This window comes from Cygnus atratus, chromosome 3 (genome assembly GCF_013377495.2).
Source record: "Cygnus atratus isolate AKBS03 ecotype Queensland, Australia chromosome 3, CAtr_DNAZoo_HiC_assembly, whole genome shotgun sequence".
Lineage (NCBI taxonomy): Eukaryota > Metazoa > Chordata > Aves > Anseriformes > Anatidae > Cygnus > Cygnus atratus.
The window spans coordinates 635,186-654,728 of record NC_066364.1 but is presented as its reverse complement, the minus strand read 5'-3'; the positions used below and the strand labels follow the sequence as shown (position 1 = coordinate 654,728).

Below are 19,543 nucleotides of genomic sequence, written 5' to 3'. Positions count from 1 at the left end.
ATTTGTATTATCGAAATTGCCTATCATGATGCCGTCGTTTTCTTTTTACATTGTTTCTATGTGCTGCAATAAAGCATCATCCACCTGATCGTCTTGGCTTGTGCCATTGCTGACCAGGTTAATGCTCGAGCTGTCTTTCCTTTAATTGTTACCCAAGGGTTTTCAGCAATTAGGGCATACACATCCACTCTCGATGTAGCAGGCACTTCTGCAATGTTCAACTGCCCAAACTTTCCTGATGTAGCGGAAGCAGTCCCCACTCATGGCAGGGGATTGGAAGCAGATGGTCTTTAAAGCTCCCTTCCAACCCAAATCATTCTCCGATTCTGTGATTTCTGTAGAAGGTGTACCTCTCTCCATTAACTTGATTGCCCTGTGCAGTATTGCACCAAGTCTCAGTTGGAACAGCTAGTCGTAACTTTTATCATAGATCAAACCTTCGGACTCTTCTCAGTTATTCCTCTTACATCATGAAGTAGTTTTCAAGAGACATATCCAAGAATTTCAGCTGACTGGCTAGTAGGCTGCTCTTTTTTCCTGTCATCTTCTCCACAGCAGTTATTTATACCCATCTGTAACTACTTATGCTCTTGCCCCATGGTGATGCTGAACTTCTTGCTTCTGTGATTCACCTTCATTCTTCCATTCTGTTTTCTGTGCCTCAACTTTAAGTTGTGTTTGACATAGTAAGATACCTCCCTTACCTCATTCTCATACCCCTCTTTTGTTTATTCTGACCCAAGACTTCTCTAGTAAATGGAGGAAGTCTGTGATCATTTGTTTGTGGGTTAAAAAAGGGGGAGGAAGAAGCCATCTCTTCTCTTTTTTTTTTGTTCAGCCTAATTGTGTTGGTGACTCTGTATATCATACCTAGTTTAACTTTTACCTTCTTGAAATGTTACGATTTAGAGGTTTGTTGGGGATTTCTTCAGTTTAGGCTATGGTGGTACAGGAGATGGAGCTCACAGTCAGTGAAGAGCGAGGGAATTTCCTCAGTGAGAGCAGAAGCTTGTGGTGGTCTGAATTTGCCTTTTGTGTGGAAAACGCTCTCAGCTGACTTGAGAGCAAAGTGATCCCTTAGACAGAAACGAACCTTTGTGAATGACTTTTTTGCTTTCCCTTTCTACTTGCATTCTTTTATGTTGTTGAACTTGCATGGAGTTTTCCGGGTCTAAGTATATCCAAAGAGGGAGAGAGCTGGAGAAGAAATACTGAATTTATCAGATGGTACCGATACATTATCATTAACTTAGATTTATCGTTAATTGTGCCAAAACAACCTTCTCTGGACTCAGAATCCATGACCTGATCAGCATAAGAAATTGTTTTAGTGATTAAGAACCTGGGTGCTGGTTTTTTTTTTTTTGATTTCCAGTGAAATCTGATGGTTGAGGCTTTCTTAAGGTTTACTTCTTTTTTTTTCTTCCTTCCTCATCTCCACCAAGTCTTCCATCCTGTGGAATGTTCATATTGCCGGTGCGAGAGCATGATGGGTTTCCGGTACCGATGCCAGCAGTGCCACAACTACCAGCTCTGTCAAAACTGTTTTTGGCGTGGCCATGCCAATGGTCCTCACAGCAACCAGCATCAGATGAAGGAGCATTCCTCTTGGGTAATTGACATTTATTTGTCATGCTGACATAACAACCGCTGTACTAATATATTCTGGAAGTTAAAGTTGTTTTTATAATAGAACTGCACAGCTGGACTTCTAAAGGTTTTCAAATAGTCAAAGGGTATAGATAAGTAAATTGCACTATTTTTGTTATAAATAATGTTACTCAGTTATAGATGGTGGTCATTGTATTCAGCGGTGTTTAAAGCATACAAGATAAGTCCTCTTCAAGGTCCTAACACATTGTTTTCTTCCCCTCTTTATCACAGTCCTACTTTCATTAAATTTTCCTCTCTTCTAGCTTAAAAATGCATAAAGGTTGCAATACCTTTCCTCCCCAGAAAGGCTAAATAATTAGCACAAATCTTGTGCTTAGGAAGGACCTTTACCCAAGTGTCATCTTTAAACAGTATTTCTTTAAAAGAGATGTCTGTTATTGTCATTGTCCTGATAATTGTGAATATATGCATTAAAAACTCTGAACTAAAAAATCTTAAAATCATTTGAGAAATAACATTTAGATAGAGGACTATTTGTTACAGAATTACAGAATCATCTACGTTGGAAGAGACCTCCAGGATCACCTAGTCCAACCTCTGACCTAACACTAACAAGTCCTCCACTAAACCATATCACTAAGAAATAAATGACAATTCTAGATTTAAAAAAAACCAAAAACATCTTATTGCAAAAATCCAGGGGCTTTTTACTTATTCAAAGAGAAGTTCAAATGATATTTGGATTATAATTAGTAATTATCTCCATGAGCAAGAATCATTATAATATGACTGTTTAATTTAGAAAAGGGGGCTAAGTGCTGGTCAGTAGTTGGAAGGAGAAGATAGGAAAATTCATACTTAAATATTGTCCTTTTTTAAAATGGTATAGGTTCCAGAACTTTATATCTTCTGGAACATCTTATCTGAACTGCTAGTAGACTGTCATTGCCTGAAGTATATAAATCCAGTGGTTTTTTTAATACATATCTATATATGCATTTGCTCAACAATATTTTGAGTGGCCTGCTGACCAGATCAGAAGGAATTACCTGGTTCGCTGATACAATAATACATATAAGTACATACATACATATTTACATATTTTTTTCTGTAGGTTCTCAACCCAGCAAGATCTAGTTCAGACTTGTGCGGTACATTTTCAGAGCTTTGGAGCCCTGAAACCCAGAAAAAGCATTAATAACAAGTATTTTCATGAGGTCCTTTTTCTTGAAACTCTAAAATGACTTTAATTTTTGGATATGCTAAACTACGTAGTATATAAACAGAAATTCCAGTAGAAACCATTTGTTTAACAGAGGGGTTTTGCTGAATGAACACACTGCTAGTTGGGGCCTGTTTTGGGGAGGAAAAATACTTCCAACGCTTTCCAAAACACTGATCATTTAAAGTTAGGTATGTGCAGTAGATCTGGAAATCAAGTTGTTCGGTTGGCCATTGTTCATTCTGTTTGCTTGCATCTTGTTTAGGCTGCTAAATATAAGTAGTCTCTGTCATCCATAAATTTCAGGTAAATGTTGAAATGGCCAAGTTACAGCAGGGTGTAAGGTTTGGTGGCTGTAGTTTCAACGATAGTTGAAGTAAAGCAGTCATCTTCCTATAAATAATGGTGTATTTCTTAGTTATAAACACCCTTCACTGAGTGGTTTTGGAAGAGCTATCAATAAAGCAAACAAAGGTTCAGATGTTTCTATAGTGATAACATCTCTGACTTCCGTTGGGAAGGCATTACAGTGGGCACTAATCAAATGTAAAACAAAAGACAGGCCCTTTTATCTACCAAGCTACAGTCAAGCAATACTGTAAGTAGCTGTTAATAAGATTTTGCTCTCAAAATTGCTCTCTTACATTTCTGATTCATTTAATTTCCCACTTAGACTATCTTAAAGTCATAAAACATCTCAAGCACATTTTATTCATTCCCCTAGACACAACCCAAGCAGGGACACAGTGCTGAGACTCGCAGGGTCGGGGGGGCTTGGGTTGCCCAGCCTGTGCTGGGGGGAAGAGAAGAGAGCAAAAAAACCCAAAAGCATATCTTTGGAATATTTGTCTTCAAGCAAGAGTTCTTGCTAATCAAGTTTCAAATTCAGTGTTTATTGCCTACAAATTCCTGAGCCCTTTGTAACGGTCGTTTACTAGACCCTTGTGTTAGAGGTGGATATGATTTATAAAGAAATGGCATGTAGGTAGTGAGAACACGGTAGAAAGACAACGTTTGGTGGTGTATTTTATACTTTCCAGCTTTTTGATTTCATGATGGAAGTCTTATTTTGTAATGGGTATAGTCTTTAGTAGGCAGGTGGACAAAGACGGGATCTGCAGCCCATTGTGGAATGAAAAGGATCTGGCAACGCACAGTAGAGATGCAATGGGTTTAAACGTTTAAAACGTGCAGTTGCATCTACTGGTAATTTTGCCATCTTTGGCACGTTTGACACTTTTTTTCAGTGTTATCATCAATAACAGTTTCCCAGCAGAAAGTGGCCAGTCCATTTGCATTTGATGTGCGTGCTTCAAACCTGCTTGTCTTGTTCGAGGTGACCCAGAGGACGCAGGCCAGTTGTGGCTAAGCTTGGGTAAGAATATGGATGCTCAGCACTTGCCATGCTTTTGCGGGAGGTCCCTTCACAGCATTTCCGCAACCTCCCGGGGCACGGAGCTGAATCCCCAGCAGCAGCGAGCAGCTGCAGAGCTGTGCCCGAGCCTGCGCAGAGCAGCGCCATGCTGACGCTGCCTTCTGGATCCCAGGGAACAGGTAGCTGAGTTCTAGCGCTGAGAACAGCTTGTACTGACAGGCTTGTGCATACTTACGTGGGCATTGCTGCGTATGTTAGGTTTTGTTCATACATTTTTTTATTTATAACTCAATTGGATGGGAACATGACTGCTTACTAAATAAAAATGTAGGATCCAGGACAGTCCTCAACTGATGTATCAGATACAAATAGCCAAACCTTGGGTGTTTGGTGTGCATTTGGTTCTAACTGAGGGTGAGTGTTGTGGGGAGAGTGGTTCGGTGGGTAAGAGGAAAAGTATTTTAACTTTTTAAATGCTTTAAAGAGTGTACAGCACAGAGCAGGGTCTCCTTCAACCTTGTATGTTACAAAAGAGAGCAAGCATTCCAGCCTCTGAGAAAATTGAAGTTTTGTTTTGTTTTTTAATTTTTTTTGAGCTTTCCCTGGAAGCTGGAGAATCCAGGTGTGCTTGCTGGTAGGTAAATGCTATTTTAGTCATGCAAACTGTTTTAATGACAGCTAATTATAAACTTAGCACCACTGAGGAATGCAGTTTTGGATTTACCACTGCAGTAGCTGCAGAAAACATGCCTACCAGCTGGTGCTGTGCGTAGAGAAAGAAGACTTCCATAATATTCACCTGATCTGTCCAGCTCTTGCTTTCTTTTCGAGTTGCAAAATTTATTAACATCTATTATCTAGAAAGTTGTGGTGAAAGTTACAGAAACAATTCTGGAACTGATAATGATTTGTATGTAGTTCAGTAGTCCACCTCTGACAGCGGATTTTGTAGGTGTTCAGAGGACAGGAAACCCAAAAATGTAAATCTTAACCATTTCAAAAAGAAGGGGATCCCCTGGGATGTCATGTAACCAGACACTGAATTATTGTTTAAAAGCTTCATAGATTCCTTAAATATTTACGATAATTGGTGGCAATTATTTCTTTTAAACAAATTTAATTATTCTGTACATGACGAAGCAGCAAAAACTGTTTAAAATATTTACTGGTAGACTTAGGGAACAAGGTAAGTATCCTCCACTGATAAGTCTACAGATGTAAAAGGCTGAGGGTTTACTAAAGAAGACATTTTGAAAAAAAAAAATTGAAGATTTGTTGTGAGGGAAAACAGGAATTCTGCACAAGGAAGTGTCTCGGTTACTCTTTGCAGATGCACTCAAAACAGCAAAGCTCTTCTGGCATATTGGTGGGATCGAACCGATAGCTTCTCTCAAACCTTCTGGAATAAGGCAGAGAAGAAACATGTCTTGGATGCCTCAGCAATTAGATGATCAGTGAGAAGGGAAGGAAAGTTGCTATATGACTTAACAGCTTGGAAGAAAACCAAAACCATGAGTACTGGGGGCCAGGAAGGTTGCTGAGGTGACTCATCTACTGAGATGTTCTGTCCAGATGAAGAGCACTTATTTACGTGCCTGCCTTTTTTTGGATCATCAGCTGCGCTTACAATCAGACAGACAATGTCCACAGCAGTGCAAATCCTGGTGAGTCATGCACCGTGCCCATTTAGAAAGTAAAACAAAATGGATTGCGGTGCTGGCAGCTCCCAGGAGAGGTGTGGATGGAGCTGAACGTGGAGCAGGACGTTGGCTGCTGACTGCGGATACGCTTCTGTACTAGCAGGAAATGTTAAGTGGTTGAAAGCATTAGAAACTAAAGGCACACCAGACTGTTTTTCCATCTAAATCTGAAGATAAATTAAGACGGTAAATTGGATTCTAGAATGTGTGAAACCTCGATATTACCAGTGTTTTTGTAGTAGCATGTCCAAGTTCCCAGCTGACTGCGATCCTGATATGATGGGAAGTTACAGATAATTCCTAAAACATAGTTTGCCCTCAGCTATGTACAAATAGAGATTAAAGCCAAGAAGAAACAAGGTAAACAGCTGGGGAAGAAGTTGGTTAAAAAAAAAAGTGGTGGTCCTAGTGATGGGCAGGTGGCTAGTGTTATTTGGGGAAGTTTGCAGTGGTGGTGTTAGTGGTGGCTGAGAGGATTCTGTTACTGCAGGGCTGTTGTTTGAAGAGTATGGCATCCCCCCTGCAGGGTGCAAGATGCCTGTGGAAGACATCAGACAGAAGGTGAAGACTGGGGACAATGATGAGAGAGGCAGTTTTTATTAGATATTTCTAAAGTAGAACTCAGCTAGTTGAGGCGTGTGTTATTTTTCAGGGCAGCCAAGTATCCATGAGAGGCATACTTGCCCAGGATGTAGTGTGCTCACTCAGCATGCCGTGCTCTTTTCACTCTCAGCTGCACTGAGAAGCATTATCCAAAAGTTGGGATCAATAGAAATTATCTTCCCTCTATAATTTTCGGAAAGTGAAGCTGCAGCAGTGGCTCGATATTTCTGCATTCTAGACAGCATTGTGAGTGTTTGACAATACAAATGGTGGGCTAGCACAATAGGATATGGTGTTTGTTACCACAATGGAAAAACACTTTTAAAATAGCCTAAAATACTGTGAAGAAGAGGTCACAGAAAAGACACTGTGATAATGGATGGTCTGTGCAGAAACCAAAAGATAAACACAGCAAAGAGTGAAGTAGGAAATACACAAGAAGTGGAGAACAAATTTGGAGATAAACATATGTGGAAAATTTTAACATGAAGAATGTTGAAATTTAGGAAAAACAGAATTTTACTTTTGGTATCATCACATTTATTTGATAACAAAATTAATAGTGCATAACTTGAATTTTGCTGTGGGCTTAGTAGGAAGTAATATAAAGATTGGATTGTGATTTTTTGTCAGCTTTCAAAATAATTAAAGGCTGATGATCATCTGTACCTTCCGTGGTGAGAACACCATGCACTTGAACTGTATTTGCAATCTCTTGATTGCTATCTACCAGGTTTTCTCAACACATGAAACCCTATTAGCAAGTCTTTTTTAGCACTGTCTATTTAGTGAATTAGCAAGCTGAAGTGCTTCTGAACACAGTTTTACAGAGCTCCCTATAGGAGGCTTTCACCTGAAGCAGTTAATTATCTCGGCATCCTTCTTACTGAAGCCCTTCCTAATGAGAGGCGATAAGAATTTGTGTGCACATCAGGAGATTTGTGCAGCACTACTTGGACAGGGAGAGACTTTGCCTGCAAGAGGCAGAGACGTATCGGGACAATTGAATTACCCCTGTCCCCTCGTGTCTGAAGGTTGTTGGGTGGCTTGCACTCCATGGCCTTCAACGTGCATCCTGCTGCTTCACAGGTTGGGTCTGTGGGCTGGTGAATAAAAATTCCAGAATCTGAAAGGAATTAGCCTGCAATAGATTGAATAACTGGGTTAATTTTTGAAACAGTACGTTCTTAGTATGAGAAGCAGACCACAGTGTGTGTTGTGAAGCAGTGTGAGGTGCCGATAGATGCACGTGACTAGAAGCCCACTGCAGCTACCAATCGAGTCTTCACCAACACGTACTTCAAGGAACAATACTATCATGAGTGATTTTTTTTCCCAAGAAAGAATTCATCATGTATTCCAAGAGGCTGCTTGGAGTTAGAGTTCTCAATTAGCATTGACTGTGAATTGTAAAATAATTGATGGAGGTAATAAACCTTCAATAAACAACTAGGTATCCTATTGTATTCTCAGAGGCATCCAGCTCTTGTCTTCTAATTTGAAAGGAGGATTTTTATCTTTTTTATTGATTTCTGATTGATATTACTATTTTACTTAAAACACATCCCAATCTACTACAAAGTGTAAATCCAGAGAGGGAACAACTTCCTCATGCATAGGTTCTCTACTCAAAAAAGCCTTTATTGCCTGTTTGATTTTGCTAAAGCCAGGAGCCCAGGGTTGAAGAGGCTCACTGGTTGGTAATTACTAATCTTTTAATTCATTGTTAGTAATTGCTAGTAATTGTTAGTTACTCTTTTATAATAACTGCAAGAGAATGTGTTACTCTTGTTCTGGGTAGCCTTGCCTCCTGTTTAAATTACTGTTAAATTGAATTGTAATTTACATGTGCATTCAGAATTGGTCCAAATTCCACTTCGGAACATTTTATAGGAACAGCAGGCAGTGACAGGGAGGAGCAGTCAGCCACCATGTTGCATGCACGCGGACTGTTATTGAGCCTGATCAGAAACACGGTACTGCCAGGTTACTTCTGAGCTCTGATAAAAGCATTTGCTGGCCTCCTACATCACGGTGAGCTTGGTGGAAGTAATAACGTTCTAAGACTTGTTTTTTTAAATCAACACTGGACTTACCATTTTAAGTGCATGACCCAAGCCATTTTTCTGTGTGTTTGGCAATACTTGCATCCGGTCTTTGCCTTCCTCAGCTGGTCCCAGAATAGTTGCTCCTCTTGTGACATGAGTTTACGCATCAAATGAATTGTAAAAGAAAATAAACTGATTGTTCATCTCTCTGTGTTTCACCTTGGCTTTGCCTATAACGAACAAAAAATTGGAAGTTGTCTTTCAAAAACAATTACCTTAGCAAAGGACAGGAAGGAGGAAGCATAGCTCCAAATTTCAATTGATTCTAGTAGATTGGAAATGAATGCAGTGCTGACAATTGGTAAGGCTGTGCATGCAGGTTATTTACCTGCTTCTGCACCACCTTTTTTCTTCCCTTGCCCTCCCCTCAAAATACAACAGCTATGTTCAGAAAACCTTATCGGAGAGTGTAAGAAATTGCTTCACTGGATGTCAGTTCCTGACAGAAACACCAGACAATTGGTTTTTTTCTTAAAGTTACATACTTTTGTTAAACTGTTTTCATTTTCCGGTATTATAACACCAAAAACAAACAAACAAACAAACACCACCAGCTAAGAAAACCAACGTGCTACTCTGTGTAGTTTCTTTACTGATTTCTTAATATGGCATAATGTAAACGAATGTTTCGAACTCTATGCTTTTTTTAACATTTCTTTGTCATCTGATTGCATGTATTTCACTGCTCTTTGTAATAGTCAACTCACTTTTGTCATTCTTTTCAAAAACAGAAATCGCCTGCAAAGAAGCTGAGCCATGCAATTAGTAAATCACTTGGTTGTGTACCAAGCAGAGAACCACCTCGTCCTATATTTCCCGAGCAGCCAGAAAAGCCACTTGATCTTGCACATATAGTGTGAGTATCTGCTTTAATCTATCTTTCAGCTAATCAGTGTTATGAAACAAGGTCTTTGTGGTTGTGTTTGACTTTGGAATTGGCTAGCAGGAAAGCCCTTAGGTTAGTATTATATGGTTGCAATGCTATAAATGTTTACATGTTTCTCTGAAAAAAATATTTCAAACGTAGTGTTTTGTTAAGAGTATCTTGTTAACTAAAAATTGATACAGAATAAGTTTATGTATACTTAGACTAAAGCCTGACTGTATATTGTGTATATTCTACTCACATTTATTAGTATTTTCAAAGTACTAAGTGATCTTACCTTTTACACATCTCCCCATTGATAAAGTAGTCTGATCCATTTGTTGTAGGTTAAAATGATGTAGACAAAACAATGTTAAATAACGGCCATATTTACTTGTGGTTAATATTAGGGGGTTTTCGCTTGTTGCTGTGGGACCATTGACTTTATTTATCTCACCGAGAGGCTTGCTGTGTTTTTCTGCTCAGTGGTATTGTTGCTAGCCTTTCATTCTGACCTTATTGCCAAACAGATGGAATGATCCTAACAAAATACCATTGTACTGGTGTTGGTTTGAACCAACTTGAAATGAGTCTGCTTCCCTCATTTGCCAGTTTTCTCCTGAAAAAAAAAACCTGGAGAAAATACTCAAATTCTGGCACTTTTAATTTTAGTAAAGTAAGCATCCAAATAGATCTATTTTAATGTCCTACGGTCTTGACAAAAAGTTTGTCTTCACATCTACCTAAATTTAAGCGCGTGCTACAGAGAAGAGTGGGGAAAGAGAAGCAAAGGGAAGGGATAGAATGGTTTGGGTTGGAAGGGACCTTAAAACCCACCTAGTTCCAATCCCCTGCCATGGGCACGACCCCTGCCCCCAGCCCCATCCAGCCTGGCCTTGGGCACTGCCAAGGATAGGGCATCCACAGCTCCTCGGGGCAACCTGCTCTGTGCCTCACTACACTCATGATAAAGAATTTCTTCGTTATACCTAATCTAAACCTACCCTAATTAGTGTAAAACCATTCCGCCTTTGTCCCATCTCCCCACTCCATGACAGAGTCCCTCCCCAGCTCTCCTGCAGCCCCCTTTAGGTACTGGCAGGCCGCTGTAAGGTCTCCTTGGAGCCTTCTCTTCTCTAGGCTGAACAACCCCAACTCCCTCAGCTGGAGCCCTGGTCTCCCTCAGGAGAGGTGCTCCAGCCCCTTGATCATCTCTGTGGCCTCCTCTGGACTTGTTCTAATACTTCCGTGTCCTTCTGGTGCTGGGGGCTCCAGGTGGGGTCTCACGAGAGCGTAGCAGAGGGGGACAATCCCCTCCCTCGCCCTGCTGTTGGTGCAGCTCGGGATATAATTTATGTAAAATGGAGGACTCACATTTTCATGACTGTTCAGTAATTTGCAGTTCTGAGAGTAAGTGGAGTCGATGCTCTTCTAGTTCTCATAAATATTAGATTCTTCTTGAGTGGTTTCTCTGTTGTCACAATATCTGAATGGAAAACCAAAGTACTCAAATCTGAATGTCTTATAACCACTGAAAGTTCAATATTGGGACGTGCTACTTCGACCTTTCTTAATGCCTTATGTTTTTGGCTGTTTCATACATTCCTTTTAACAGTTGAGACAGTCAGCAAGAAAAAAATGGAGGCTAGCTTGCCGAAAATACAGGAAAGGTGAGAGTAGTAAAGCTTATCGTAGTGTGGTAAAACTCTCGTGTGACTTTCTTTTGTAACAAGTGTAGAAGACCCATAACTTGATATGAACAAGTTGTTGCAATGATAAACTCCTTAAAAAACAGCATTTACCAGTTTCTGCTTAGCTGTGTGATTGCTTTCTCCTGTTCTTGCATCACTGAATACTTCCCAACTTTTATACTTTTAGTCCTGTGCAGTGAGTGGAGCTGGATTTGATGTAACAGAATATAGCTGTTCTCATTTTCTCTGTGAACTTGCAATCATATATTAAAAAAAAAAAAAGAAGGTCCATTTGGCAGCTGTTCATTTCAGAGCTGCAGTGCTGTGTCCTCCTAAATGCAGGACTTAGTGGATCCCCGGGGACAAGGCCGTACCAGAACGAGCTCCGTGCCTTGGTTGGGAGGTGTTGTGGAGTTTGAGTCACTTAGCTTTAAATCTGGATTTTCTGTAGTGAGGTGCTGCTCAGCCTCATAGGAAAATCATTTTGTGCTTAAAATTTTCTCAAATCAGGAATCATCATGAATCCATTCACGTTTTTCTGTGTAGGTTTTCTGTGCTGCTTCCAAGCTGACAGCGACTAACGTTCACAAGAGATAATTAAGAGTATACAATGCAATACTTTTACAATTTTTTAATATATATAAAGGTGATGGAGAAAGCTGCTGGGGGCTGCGGCAGGGGCTTGGAGGGTGCTTGGGGCTTGGAGCTGGGTGGGCACAGCACGTGACACCTTCTGCAGGGGCTGGGACCGTGTCCCAGCTCGGAGACGTCTGCTGCCTGCTGCCAGCTTTAACGCAGGAGGGGCGCCCGAAGGACCGAGCACTGGGGACCACTGCCTGATGCAGGCACAGGGAGAGCACAGTAATGGTCTGATGCAAGAGCAGGGCAAGTAGATGGCATGTGGTATTTGTGTCAACCACTAAAGCACAGAAAAACAAAATGGTTCACTAATTAAAATGAATGTAAAAATGAAATGTGTTTTTTTTTTAAAGTACCACCTTTGAGGTTTTCTATATAAGCGATACCACTGGAATTTCTTAAAAGTAGATGTAACAGTTTTTAAGCATGAAAAAGGACATATCTGTTGGAGATTCTGTCCTAGAGAATTCAACTTCAAAAGAGGAATTGCTCAGGGCTACAATGAGTCGTTATTTAGGTGTAAGTGATCGTGACCTGATTACATTTGTTGCGTGTAAATGAGGTACACATCAGCATCTAGCAGTGCTTTAGGAGAGTCTGTCTTACGAAGCTGAAACCAACGTCAGCTGAGTAAATAATGTGAACATAAAAATATTAATAACTAGGAGCTGTTTAAGAATACTTGGCCAAGCGACCCCAGGCAAAAAAAGACTTGGAAGGGGAGCAATAAAAAGCTATACTGCTCAAGGGGATGAGAAAAGGCAAAGATTGCTAGTAAAGAATGGAAACTGGGAGTTATGCTGTGTGGAAGGTGAATTTGAAAAAAAGGATTACAAAAGGGAAAGAGAAATGGCCATATATTATTAGTATAAATAATAAAAACCGGTAAGAATGATATTGGCCTGTTTTTGCATTAAAATAATAAATGATAAATTGTTCAGTCGTAATGGTTGCAGTTACTGGAAAATAGTTTTCAGACTGTGGTTTGGCTGGTGAGAAGGCAGCAATTGTGCAATATGCTGATGGTCTCTGATATCTCTCAGAGGTAATTCAAAAGGTTGTGGAATTGCACCCTCTACATTTTCAGTCCAAACTGCGTTCTGAAAGAGGTGCAAAATTTCTTAATTTGGCTGCTTGCTGCTGATTGTTGCCATGTCTTGGAGCAGTTGGAAGGTTCCCAGAGCGCTGGAGGAAAACGTGCGTTATCTCATTCCTTGAATGAAGTCAAGCAGGGCAATCTCTGACACGTTCAGTTTACCAACCTGACTTTGATGGTGAATAAAATAATTGAGCAGTAGATAAGCTATTTTGTTGATCAGTAAATAAGAAGGTAACTCATGCCAGTCAGCACACACAGGCTTTTGTCAATTTGGTGTAGTCAGACTCAGTTTCTATCTTTTCGATTAGATTAATTTTGATTAATAAAGTGATACCGTTGAAATAATGCATTTATTATGAGCACTGCATAATTTAGAAAGCAATCCTCAATATAGCAGGTATACAGCAGATTGAAAGCAGCGTTTAGCTAGGTGTCCTCAATATAACTGAAAAAGAAACTGCTGCACAGGGCGCGTTCTCAAGTGGAGTTCTGCAGAGACCTGGCTTCTGTGCTCGTAACAGTTGTTTGAATGGCCAGGAGGAAGAATGCAAAATCACTACTGGTAGGCTAGGTAGGCAAATTAGAAAACCCTTGGATGAAGATTAAAAGGACAGTATGCAGGGAAGAATGACTCCAAAAATTTTGGAGGTCGTGGCATATAATCGCCTGAATATGCATGTTCAGGGCAATTTTATAGCCAAGGAGGCTACTGTGATCTGGGTACGAGGAAGAGACTTCACCCTTGCTGTTCGGTGGTGGCATGATCCGTGTCAGAAAACTTGGCAGTGACAGTACCCGCAGTCAGGGTGGGTGCTGGGAGACCGAGGGGTTGGAAAAGGTCAATGAAAATGCTAAAAGGACTGGGAGTAGATATTGGAAGATGTGTAGCCTTACATTCAAACACTCAAGTAGCTCAAGTAATGGTAGTATGACACGCTGAGGAATGATGTGATATTTCTAAAAATATCTATCCTAGGGAAATGGAATATAATCCCAGGGAGCTTTAGCAGATAAGCTTATCCAAAAGACACTGACCAGAAGTTGAAGCTGGACAAATTCAGAATAAAAATAAGAAATGTGTTTTTAATAGTGAATGTAAGTAAGTAATGATTAGAATAGGTTAGCAAACTTAAAAGTGGCAGAATTACCTGTCACTGAAAATTAAAAAACCCAAAGGAGAGCATTTTTTAGTTCTATAAGAATGCCAGTCTCTTTCACGTTCTGTGTTTGACAGACACCCTCTTACTCTAATATTTCCCTATCATTTTATGATCTATGAAAAATGTATGCAAAAATTTTAATGTAGCCAGTCAGGAACTTTACAGAATCTTCTGAAAGAGCATCATATGTATGCTCCATCAGGCAATCACGGATTTGCTTTACATATATTTCCCAAAATAAGTGAATGTTTCTGTAAGTACCTCTACCTCTACCTGAATCCCTGCAGCTGTGCTAGGTCAGCACTGTTAAAATGGAAATTCGTTCCTCCTGCTAGGTCAGTGCGTTCTGCGCCCCTATCTCTCTCCCTGCCTCCTCCCCCAGGTTGTGAGCTGTGCCTAGGTGTGAGATTTCAGGCTGCTGTAGAGTGATTCTGCTTGAATCATGTTCTTTTTTGGCTTTTGGCATACTCGGTTTCCTGAGTATGGTTGCTGTTATCCACAGGCTCCAAGGTCTCTCCCCCATCTAAATGACAGAAAAAATTAATAGGCATCAAAAAACCCCTTGTCAGTTTATATTTGATAAAGCAGAGATTGTATGTGACGTGAAGCAGTTTTCGTGGGAGAAATCCGTTAGTTTTCCTTCACCATGGTGTTATTTCAGATTATAGCTGGAGCGTTTCCCCTGGCTCCGGACCCATCAACGTGTAAAACCTCTCTGTTAAAGCCTGTATTTCAGAATGTTGTCTGAGGTGGATCCCTTCGGTGGCACAACGTGTGCAATGTGCTCAGGGTGACCCTGCTTGGCAGGGGGTGGGACCAGATGATCTCCAGAGGTCCCGGCCATTCTGTGACACAACTCCATCGAATAGAATAGAGGTGTCCTGGTGCCGTTGCTGAATGCGGCGATGCTCTGTAGCTTGGATGCTGCTGTTGTGACAGATGGGCTGTGTCAGATGCAGCTGCGGCTGCTGCCCTGAGCTGCTCCTCTTCCCTTTCTTCCAAAAATCAGTGTTTTCACCAGAGAGGTGGCGTCACCTCCTCGGCCGCTGGTGAAGGTGGTTCTGTGCTAAGGCATGATGCCATGGTCTATGTGACAGCTGGAGAGGAAATGCATGTCCCACCCTGATGGTTGTCTCTCGCCTCCCTCCAGGTGACGAGTGTTTAAAGCCACGGAGAGATAAAGAACGAAGGATTACTTCACATTTCTTATGGTGGAAGAGTGGGGGTGCTGCTTTAATCTTTCAGCAGCTAAGTAAAAATGTGATGAGAAAGCATTTGCGGGGGTCCACAAAGTGTTCAAAGAGAATATGTGCTACCACTGTCAGGTCTACCAAAAGTTAGATAGCCAGGGGCCTGTCGTGTGGGTGTTGGTGTCTGTGCCATGGTCACCAGGGCCAGCAGCGTATGGGGGCAGAGAGCTTGGGGGTACCCGGGCTGGGGGCACTGAGTTCTGCCGATAGCCCCAGTTCAGCCGGAAAGCGCGTCCACCGTGACCTGCTGCAAACCTCAGGCTGAGGCTGTTGGTCCGTAGCTCGCTCCTTCCTCTGTGTAAGCCTTCGGCACTCGCAGCCGGTGCACCGATGTTAACCGGTCCTCATGGACCTGCAGCTGTCAGGGCAGGGCGCCACTCTCCGCGGGATGCTGGGGCTCCTCCTGGCCTGGACACTGCAGTCAGGTGGACTCAGCCTTTCAGAGGCTGCCTGGAAGAGGGGAACAGGTAATTGTATTGGTAATAGTTACTCGTATTGCTAATATTTACCTTCGATACAGTGAGGCAGGAAGGGAATATTCTGCGGTGTGGAAGATGCTGTGGCTGACACATGCCCCCCAGGACAGGTGTGCACCATGCGGCATAGCCCTGGCTGTTAGGGAAATACCCCTTCTCACTTCTTGCAGTGGAAGAGCGGTGCAGAAGTGCCATCTAAAATGGGAAAGCTGCCTACAGACTAACTTCTGATTCTTCCTGTTACGTTACTTTATTTACATGTCATATTAAGTTCAAATTTTAATTGGATTCTGTTTCTAGCAAAATAACCTGAGTTCAAAACAAGACCAAGAGCATAGGTTTAACTCTTTGAAAAAGGAAGAAATCAATGAATTTAGAACAGAGCGTGGTTCTGCATAGCCTGCTTACTGTAAGAAATCAGAGCGACCCTGTGGTTCTTTCAGTAGTGGTGGAACCAACGTAGGTTTGACACCTGGATATATCTCCTCCCAGAAGTTTTGCAACAATAACGTATGAAGAGCTTAACTTTGGACATTAAAATAACCTTTATAAGATCTTGGTGAAGAGTTACGGTAAGAATAACAGTTTGTGGGTTACAGATGCTTTAGACCATCAGATGTGTGTTGCCAGGAGTTTTACCCTGTGTGACAATTCAAAAACTATTTATTGACTGTTCCCATGTTTCCCCAGGACCACCTCCTCAGGCAGCAACGACCTGGGGCTCTTCCATTGCTTCAACCCAAAACCCCGGGGGGAGCAGTGATCTCTCAAAACCATTTTCCTTTACTTGTTGCTACTGCTGTGAACAGCTCTACTGAAAAACTTGAAAAATAGGTGGAAGCTGAAAACTGATATGCTTGCAAAGCTGTTTCTTGGCCCTGACTGCCTCTGCAGTGCAAACAGTGGGGCTAAGACATCCTCAGCTAATTTACTGAGTCTGCTTTAGGTGGAAATCTTTTATTCATCTTGCAGTTGCCAGAAAGCTCTGAGGGTTAGAGAAGGAAGAACGCGCTCCCCTCGTGTCAGCAGGCAGAGGGAATGTGCGCAATGTGGTGCTGAGCAGAAGCAAAATGCTTCACTGTTGCCTACATGGAAACCCTCAGGAGCCCAAATCCACCCGAGTTTACAACAAACTTGATATACAGGAGTCAGGGCTACTTAGGGTTTCCAGCCCCTCTCAGAGAAGCCCATCCAGCCTTGCTCAGGAGCCAGTCCTCTCTGGAGGGCTGTGGATAAAGGGAATCCAGTGGATTTTGGGTATTTGGATTTTCAAAAAGCCCTTCAAAGGATAATTTGTCAGAGCCTATTAAAGAAACTAGTTAATTATTTACTGTGAATTTACTGAATTTACTGAAATTACTGTGCGATTGAAAGAAAGGTCTTCTGATGTACTGAAAAGTGTTAAAGGTTAGGGAAGCAAAAGGTGGGGGTTAGTGGATGTTTTTTAGGGTGGAGTAGAGTCAGTGGTGGGGTCCATAAGCAGACCTTCATGGGACGAGGCAGGGATGGCCCCTCTACTGTCGGCACAGAGGCAGTGATGTTCTCGAGAGAACATTTTTGTAAAGTATTTGCTGCTGAACCTGCCTTGCTCTGGATGGGAGCAGCAGCAGATCTGATTAGCAGCATCTCTATGCTCCTTCATCCTTGATCTGTCAGGCTGCTGGATGGCAGTGAAAACTGCAAACAAATCCCAGGTCTCCTCACAGGTAGGGAAGTTTTCTGGAAAACCTTCCTGTAAGAACTTTGTGGCCTCCAAAAACTCCATGAAAATAAAGGTCCTTTCTCCTAGAACCGGGGGTTGCTGATCCAAATCATCTTAAATATATTAAATAAAATTTCAGTGAACACAGAGGAACAAGAAATATGCTTAGATTGCCAGTATTTATTGCAAACATACATCAAAGATGACTTTTTATAGAAGTTAAGGTCAGATAACATTAAATCAGCCACTCTTACTGCCTACATCTCATTGATCATTAAATGTCACCACCTTCCTTCCGTACTGAGCCAAGTAATTTGTATTTGGGAAAGCCAATCTAACGTGAAAGAACTCGATTTTGAGAGGTTATAAAGGCAACATTTCTTGAATAGTAGTTTGTTTGATTGAGTAGTCATCCTTGCTGTTAAACTGTTTTAACATTAAATATTTCAAAATTTTCACTTAAACTATGTTCCATTCCCAGCCCTTGTTCTGTTTTTCTTTCTCTGCTGATCTACACAGTCGTACGTCTCTGTATGTGTGCTCCAGGAGCAGATCAGCTCTGCTGCCAGCAGATTGCCTTACCTGTCAGCTACGGTCCGTGATGCTTTTTGTAGTCACTGCTTTCAGAGATGCAGCTCTGTTCTCTGAATCGAAGTCTGCGTGTTTATGTCACAGATGTATAACGTAATATTTGGCCTTATTAAAATAGTTTGTTTTAACAAGCCTAGCTTAGCAAGTGATCTGGATTAGTCTTAGTGGTTGCCATTTCATCATTATTTACTACTTCATGAACCTATCTCATCTGCAAAGTTTATCAGGGCTAATTTTCTGTGTACTTCCAATCCGTAGTTAAAAGTCTCAAATCTTGTGCAGTAGCTGTAAAAATTCCCTAAGATGATTTGATTTCAAAGATAAAGAACTGATGGTTTTGACATCTAGCAGACCTTATTGCATTCAGAAAGACCTTGTTTATATTGTATAGCTCATTTACAATCAGACCCTTTTGTTAGCAGTAAGCCACAAACTTTGTCAAATTCCTGCATCCGTGTGCAGCGGTCCCCGGCACCGCCGCGTGCTGTGCGGCACCTCAGACGGGCAGCGGAGCGGGGATGGAACGAGATTAAGGAGCAGGAGGCGCAGGGTAGGAGCCGAGTAGCTTAAGCCATTGTTGTAGCATCCGAATGCTGAAGTTGCCTGGAGGAGCTGCTGAAGCCTGCAGCGCTGAGCGAAGCCGCTGGGGCTTGCTCTGATTTACAGCAGCCGCCGGAGAGCCGCCTCTGCGCGCCTCGCGTCCCTGCTGCCTTCTGCCAGCCCGCGCCTGCGTTCGCTGCTGCCGTGGGAACTGCCGCTGCTATAGGATAATCCGTCAGCGCGTTTTCCGAGTTCAGGACATTTTTCCATAGGAAAGGAAGCCAAAAGCGTGCGTGCGTTCCCTGTAATGCCGGAGCCCCGGTGAGGTCGCGGTGACGCTGCTCCACGCCCGCTGCAGGAGGCACAGGTGGGTCCGTGCTGTGCCGGTGCAGCCGGGGGGCTCCCACGGGAGCCTGGCAGGGACAGGGCCAGCAGCGAGGCGGGAGGGCTCGGGCTCGGGCTCCATCCTGGGCAGCAGAGAGCCGGTGCCCTCAGCATGCATTCCTTGCATCACTGCCTGGTGCCTCCCTTTGCCTGCCGGGAACAGGAGGGAGAACAGCCCGGTGTCCTTCCAGGCTTAAGGGGGAGGAAAAGATAAAGCAGATGATGGAGAGAATTGCTCTTATCTGAGTTGGGAGTGGTGGGTAAGGAGAGCACACGACCTCTCAGTGTGTGAGTGCTTCCTCCTCCACTGGTATGGGTCGCAGCCAAGAGAAACTTGCTTTCTGCGTTGGGAGCTCTGAGGCTTCTCCTCGCACCCCTGTGTCCATGGGGGCCTGCACACGTGCACAGGTGAGTCTGTGGGGCGTGTTTAAAGATTTACAAGCATCTGTTTCTCTGAACTTCTGTACTGGAAGCGATTCCCATGGATATTGAAGTTCCCATCCTTCATGGCCGTGGTTTTTATT

At 42.3% G+C, this 19,543-nt stretch overlaps 1 protein-coding gene across 10 annotated transcripts in view; it reads left to right on the top strand.

Annotated features, from left to right (window-relative positions):
• DTNB (dystrobrevin beta) overlaps window positions 1–19,543 on the top strand; it is a 199,798-nt gene that overhangs the window by 52,870 nt on the left and 127,385 nt on the right. For all 10 annotated transcript variants that reach the window (XM_050710129.1, XM_035568289.2, XM_050710128.1 and 7 more), the window contains 2 exons: window positions 1,446–1,612; window positions 9,354–9,478. In XM_050710129.1, the coding sequence (XP_050566086.1) occupies window positions 1,446–1,612; window positions 9,354–9,478 (292 nt within the window). The remainder of the gene's footprint in view (window positions 1–1,445; window positions 1,613–9,353; window positions 9,479–19,543) is intronic.